Source organism: Bidens hawaiensis, unplaced genomic scaffold (assembly GCF_021521415.1).
Source record: "Bidens hawaiensis isolate Kalapana, Puna unplaced genomic scaffold, B.hawaiensis_p1.1 tig00050938_1, whole genome shotgun sequence".
Taxonomy (NCBI): Eukaryota; Viridiplantae; Streptophyta; class Magnoliopsida; order Asterales; family Asteraceae; genus Bidens; species Bidens hawaiensis.
The window spans coordinates 42,736-48,766 of record NW_027499144.1 but is presented as its reverse complement, the minus strand read 5'-3'; the positions used below and the strand labels follow the sequence as shown (position 1 = coordinate 48,766).

The 6,031-nt window shown below is 36.2% G+C and overlaps 1 protein-coding gene across 1 annotated transcript; it reads right to left on the bottom strand.

Moving 5' to 3' along the window:
- Positions 1–269: 269 nt before the first annotated feature.
- Positions 270–5,242, bottom strand: LOC143598849 (elongator complex protein 3). The gene is made up of 9 exons (XM_077076959.1): positions 4,752–5,242; positions 4,006–4,075; positions 3,752–3,924; positions 3,445–3,619; positions 3,172–3,338; positions 1,810–2,029; positions 925–1,029; positions 694–846; positions 270–595 (listed from the first exon to the last, which is right to left on the bottom strand). Exons 1-9 carry the CDS (start codon positions 5,222–5,224, stop codon positions 437–439), a joined length of 1,695 nt encoding a protein of 564 aa, XP_076933074.1. The 5' UTR covers positions 5,225–5,242; the 3' UTR covers positions 270–436.
- Between the last annotated feature and the right edge of the window lie 789 nt (positions 5,243–6,031).

Genomic DNA, 6,031 nt, shown 5'->3' with positions numbered 1-6,031 from the left:
AGTCGGACCACACCTAGGCCATCAACAAGCCTGGTAATAACTTAATACAACACTTAAGGTGGGTACACACACGTTACCTTCATCTCTATCCTGTTTTAAAATATGTAAGAAAGCTACGCAATTCTTTGCACAAATACATACCCATAAAACATCCTTAAAACATAAGCTCATAAATGCTTTAACATATTTTCGTATTTTTTATAGTTACTTTCGTATTTCTAAGTGATTTTTGGTCTAATGGGTTGTGACATTGGAAAAATGGCTTGAAAACTCACCTGAACTCTTAAAAAGTAATTTTTGTAATCATATCATACATATAGCTTCCATTCCTGCAGATCTATCTAATTTCCTGAATCATTCTAAAAAATAATTTCAAACAAAAAACTGGTCGAATACAAATACTAATATCTTATAAAACTGCATTTTATGTAAAAACTTATACAAGGTACTTCACCATATATGGCCCTTCAAGCTCGTAACCCAGCTTCCTATAATAATGCCTTGTCCCGACACCCGAAATAACAGCTATCTTCGTTGACCTGTGCTCCCTACTAGCAATCCGCTCAGCTTCCTCCATAAGCAGAGTCCCATACCCCTACCATATCCAACACCACAAGTAAATCAAAACAATAAACATTTCGGGTCAACCCAACCCACTTTGACGATACCCATTACCCAACCCATAAAGAGTACCTGATGTTGCAGTTTATCAGCATCACGACCGTGTACTGGAACAGCGGTTCCATAAACATGAAGTTCACGAACGATCGAGCATCTTCCAACAAGTTCTGGGCAAGTGACGTTTTTGCCACATTTTCGCAGACGCAATAATCCAACAAGAATATCCTATGTTCATTAAAAATAAGGTTTAAAAACAAATTCTTTGGAGGTAAAACTAAAAAAATAAAATTAATTCAATTTTACCTGTCTCGTGTCTTCATAGGATAGAAAAGTTTCCCATCCCTGATTTGCAGTATAATCCCGCCGTACAAGCTGGACCTCATCTGGCCTAATCTTGTGGTGAATATCCTAAATGTATTATAACAGAGACGGGTTATGTGTGGATTCAACCATTGTAGATAAGCCGAGCATTTCGACCCGTTACTTTTGAATGGGTCAAATTGGATAGTGTATTTTATATATCTCTAATAGGTCGGTAAATAAAACCAAAACAAAAATGGGTGATAGATCAAACAGGCAGAATATGGCCAAATTGTATTTTAATGTAAAATTTTCCTAAATCTTCGTTATTCAAAATAATAGATTACTACTTGATAATATGAATTAGTAATCATATTTGACACCAATTATATATGTAGGACTTAACATTATTATTAAAAGATTATAAACCATTTCAGCTTTTCAACTCGTACAGAAAAATACCCAGTTAGACACATTACCCAACCCTCCTAAATCATTTCATTCAAAAATTTCATTATTAATAAAGCATCATAATTTATTGATCATGTTTGAAAATTTAGATAAGCTAAACAAATATATTTCAAGCATAGAAAATCACCCATTTTAAATTAAAAAGATGTCAATAAATGGCAAATGTTAATAAATGGCTAGTTGAGCTCTTTAACTTTAATAATCACAATTGGCACCAACTATTTACATAAAATTTTGGCCAAAAAGGGATTTGAGCCTACCCAACCCATACTGCCCATACATAAAAGTACTACCATTGGCACAAAATGCAATATGGGTTGGGCTACCTCTAGTTCAGTTTGTTTGTAACAGATTATAAATTCATTTAAAAAATGGCAAAGTTTGATTATGTGTATAAAATAATTCAAAATTGCTTACTTGAATTCCAGCTTCACGTGTACGCACATCCCTGCATTTTAAACCTAAATCATCCATACGTGCCAAAGCAAGTTCACGAAGATTCCCTTTTTCAACGCCAGACGTAACTAAAGGCATGGGGATATCCCTCTGAACCCTGTAAACACGGGTCCATGGGGGCACCATGGCAAGAATCCTAGCCACAATGTCAACAAGCTGCTCTGGAGGATAATTTCTATACCTGATATACAAAAGACATAATTTGAGGCGAATGGCATACAAACCATTGGTGCTGATGTCACGTTCAGATTATAGAGGTGGACATAAATCAGACCTGGCAGACAAAACTAAAATAGCAGGTGGTACCATTGGACATGAATTTATGATTATCCGGTATAAAGTTTTTAAAGAAATTTATTTCGGGTTGGACATTATTTAAATAATCGTTTTATTGGTTTGGATTCATCCGGAACCGAACTGCTTTTTTCTTTGAAAAAAATTCAAACATGAAAGTGTTAAGACAAATCTTGTCATAAGTGTAATAGTTCAGAGACATTTTAGTCTTTTGGTTATTATGGATTGGTTAGTAAATTTAATTAATTGAGTTTGTTAAGAGTTTTATTTGGGTTTTATTTATTTGTCTATGTTTATGTTAATCTAACACTTACTGCTCGAATAGACGGTCTTATTGGGAGTGAATCATCTTCATCCTATAATAAATAAGGGCATTTGCACCACCTATTACAGGTCAGGTCCTAAAGCTATAGTGTAATTCCCTGCGACTAATGTATCTATTTGTTAAGATTAGAGTCCAATTAGAATAGAGTTGTTCATTATAGTTGTTAAACTATAAGCAGGGTCATCATGGAATGGGTTTGGGTCTGCTTTAAATTTTTGGGTTGCCATTAATAGATGATTTGAATGAGTTCATTCATATTGTGCATTTTGTCCTCTTAATAATCTCTATCAATGTATATATATACTCTTCAGACTACTCCCTCTGTACCAAGATTACTGTCCGCATTTCAATTCTATTGTGCCCCAAGTAATCATTATTTACCAACTTTTTTCCATTTTATCCTCTTAATTATCTATATCAATGAATCTTGATTGTTCTTAAATGCATTGAGGGTAAAATTGGCACTCTACTAGTTAAAATATGCACTAAGTATACAGATCTTAGAATTTAAATTGTGTTTTGTTTAATTGGAGTACAAAACTGCAAGTGTCTAGTCTATTTATGGACGGCTTTGAACCAATTCTAAACCAAAACCAGACTGATACCAAGTGTGTTTAGATCAGTCCGCTTCTCAGTTCCATGATTATTAACCTTACAGTTTCATCCCTATAACAGAGTGCTATGTCAAGTGAAGAAGATGATACCTGCCAGTTTTCCAGAGCTCATAAAGACCAGTTCCACGAATGACAAGTGTTGGATAAATTTTAAGCCCATCAGCTCTAAAGGCGGGATTTTCAAAGAACTCCTTGAAGCTTTCCATATCACGTTCCACACCAACATTTGGAAGATCAGGCATCATGTGAGCAACCACCTAAAACCATAATAAAACAATAGAAAAAAAATTGATTTAACAAAGACAAAATCAACCTAGTGATGTTTGATTGGAATTCATCAGCACAAATAAGAAACATAATCACCTTGAAACCAGCATCTTTTGCCAAAGAAAAGCAATCAGCAACAGCTGCTACCGTGTGCCCTCTATTAGTGTCACGAGCAACATCTTCATATGTACTCTGAACCCCAATTTCCAAGCGTGTACAACCATAAGAAAGCATTTGCCTCAAATGAGGCCCAAGACAGTAATCTGGCCTCCTAGAAAGAAAAGCAGTCAAGAATTAAATCATTCATTATCCCATACAATAACATAGGGTAGATGCTCGACGTTAATGTATCATTTTGGTTTGTTACCAAAATATGATACGAAATTTATAAGAATTAACTTACGTCTCAATAGTCATTCCTATACATTTTGTTGCACTGTGTTCAGAATAAGCAACTGCTTCTTCAACATTTGCAGATGTGTGCCCTGATAAAGCATCATGAAGATTCCTTATAAAGTAGTCCCGGTATTCAGCAGGCAATGACATAAACGTGCCACCCATTAAAATAAATTCAACCTGAAACAACCCGATGAAACTTCCCAATAAGTAAAAAAATATAGTCATATTACTTAATTGCATAATAGCATTGTGTCAAACCTTATCTACACTATGACCCAATCGCTTCAACTGATCAATCCTGCTCCTGGCTTGAACATACGGGTTATATCTAGCAAAGTAAACAGTAAATGCAAAAACTTTTTTAGTATATCGCAATATAACTTAATTATTATGAGGACTTGATAAGTATAGCATAAAAAATAAGAGCTCATAATAGTATATCTCTGGATCATAGACTATTAGATAAAATCACAGTAACACTTGTCATCATGAATATAACCATTCAGGATGTAACATGCATAGTATAATTTACCAAAATAAATGACGTGTTTTTCAATTCAGTTGGTTAGTACAAAATATCAGGCTAATCAGTTAATCATAAATGTGTGAAGAATTCTGGAATTTGTAAATTGATCAGTATTGTAAAAATCAGAAGTAGCCGGCGGCTAGTCTAGTCGGTGGACATTAGCCTGCCGTCGGTCAAATCGGTAATCAATGGGTCAACTTGGTCAAAAATCGGTCCAAATCAGTAAAAAAAAAAATCTTTTAAAAAAATATATTTTTTTATTTTTTGAAAGGCAATCATACCTTGGTTTTCTCATTGATTTGTTATATTTACGTTTAATTGTTTGTGTTTAAAGCATTTATGTGAACATTTATATGTAATTCCAAATTCAATCTGTGAGCCACATAAACCTAGATGTAATGCAGGGTGTCTTAGGTGTATTTTCTGCTAATAATAATATTACTAGAATTCAAACCAACCAGCAACTAGAAAAACTGACCTAGCACGAATCGCCCGCATACTGGTGGGCTCGTACCCCGTATAAGACTGCGTACTATACTCGAAATCCGAATCCGGTCCACCAGGACAATACACACATATATTCCCAGTCGTCGCAATATGCGGACACCGGTGCGGCTTCGACATAACCGCCACAACCGCAATACCGGAGGCCGTCCTAACCGGCTTGGCTCTGAGCTTGGGCAGCAGAGCCTCACGCTCGGTATCAGGCAAAGCGGCGATCATTTCAACGAGCTTGGGAGCACGTGCGAGGCCGTATTTGCGGCAGGCGGCGGATTTGATGGCGTTTAGGTCGACGGTTTGGCCAGAACGAGAGAGTTCGACCATGTTGTTGACGATCTCGGCGATGGCTCGGACTCGGGATTCTTCTTCGGTGAGGTTTTGGGATATGACGCCGCCGCGGCCAGGGCATGGGAGTTTTCGGGTTTCGGTGGCGACCATTGCTGACGCCATGGTGACGGAGGTGTGGCGGCTGAGAAGGAGTGGGTTGAGGGTTTTACGACTGGGAATGTAACAAGGAACTGCGGTTTGCGAATCACGTATAGACTCCTGAAACGGTGTCGTAAGTTTCGTTAACACTGTGTTAAGAGTTTCATTTATCGAAAAGGAAGAAAAACGAGGGATGGAAAAAAATTATTATGTTCCCGAGTTTCATTTAAGGAAGGAAAAAAAAACATAAAAAGAGTGTTTTTGAGTTTCATTAAAGGAAAGAAAAAAAGGGGAGGGGAGAAAAAATAAGGAGTAAAATAAGAAAAATTGTGTCATTCCAAATTAGAAAGATTATGAAGGAAAGAAAATTAAAAAGAAAGAGTTGACGTCAAAAGAAAAGATAAGAAGATAAAATTTTCTTTTTCTTTCCTTTCTTTTCATAAATAAACTCGGGTTAGGTTTGGGCTTTTGGTTTCAATTAGTAAAATCGTTCCATCATGTCTCTATCTTAATTTTTATAATTTCTATAAGAGAAAATTACTTTTTGCATCCCTGTGGTTTTAGGACGAAGGCATAGTGAGTCTCTGAAAAAATTTTTGAACTGGTTGAGTCCCCGTGGTTTCAGAAATGAACAATTTGAGTCCCTGTGGTTTGAGAAACGAACAATTTGAGTCCCTGTGGTTTCAGTAAAATGAAAGTTTTACCCTGAAAGTTAAGTAAGGGCAGGGGCTCAAATGGTTCGTTTCTAAAACCACGGGGACTCAACCAGTTTAAAAAAATTTTCAGGGACTCACTGTGTCTCCGCCTTAAAACCACAGGGACTCAAACAGT

What these genes read in the sequence shown, in the direction of transcription:
- LOC143598849 (XM_077076959.1), bottom strand. Translation starts at nt 5,224, where the DNA reads ATGGCGTCAGCAATGGTCGCCACCGAAACCCGAAAACTCCCATGCCCT. An exon ending in TGGGTCATAGTGTAGATAAG is followed by an intron (nt 3,925 to 4,005) that starts GTTTGACACAAT and finishes GGGTTGTTTCAG; the next exon opens with GTTGAATTTATTTTAATGGG. An exon ending in CCTATGAAGACACGAGACAG is followed by an intron (nt 847 to 924) that starts GTAAAATTGAAT and finishes TAATGAACATAG; the next exon opens with GATATTCTTGTTGGATTATT.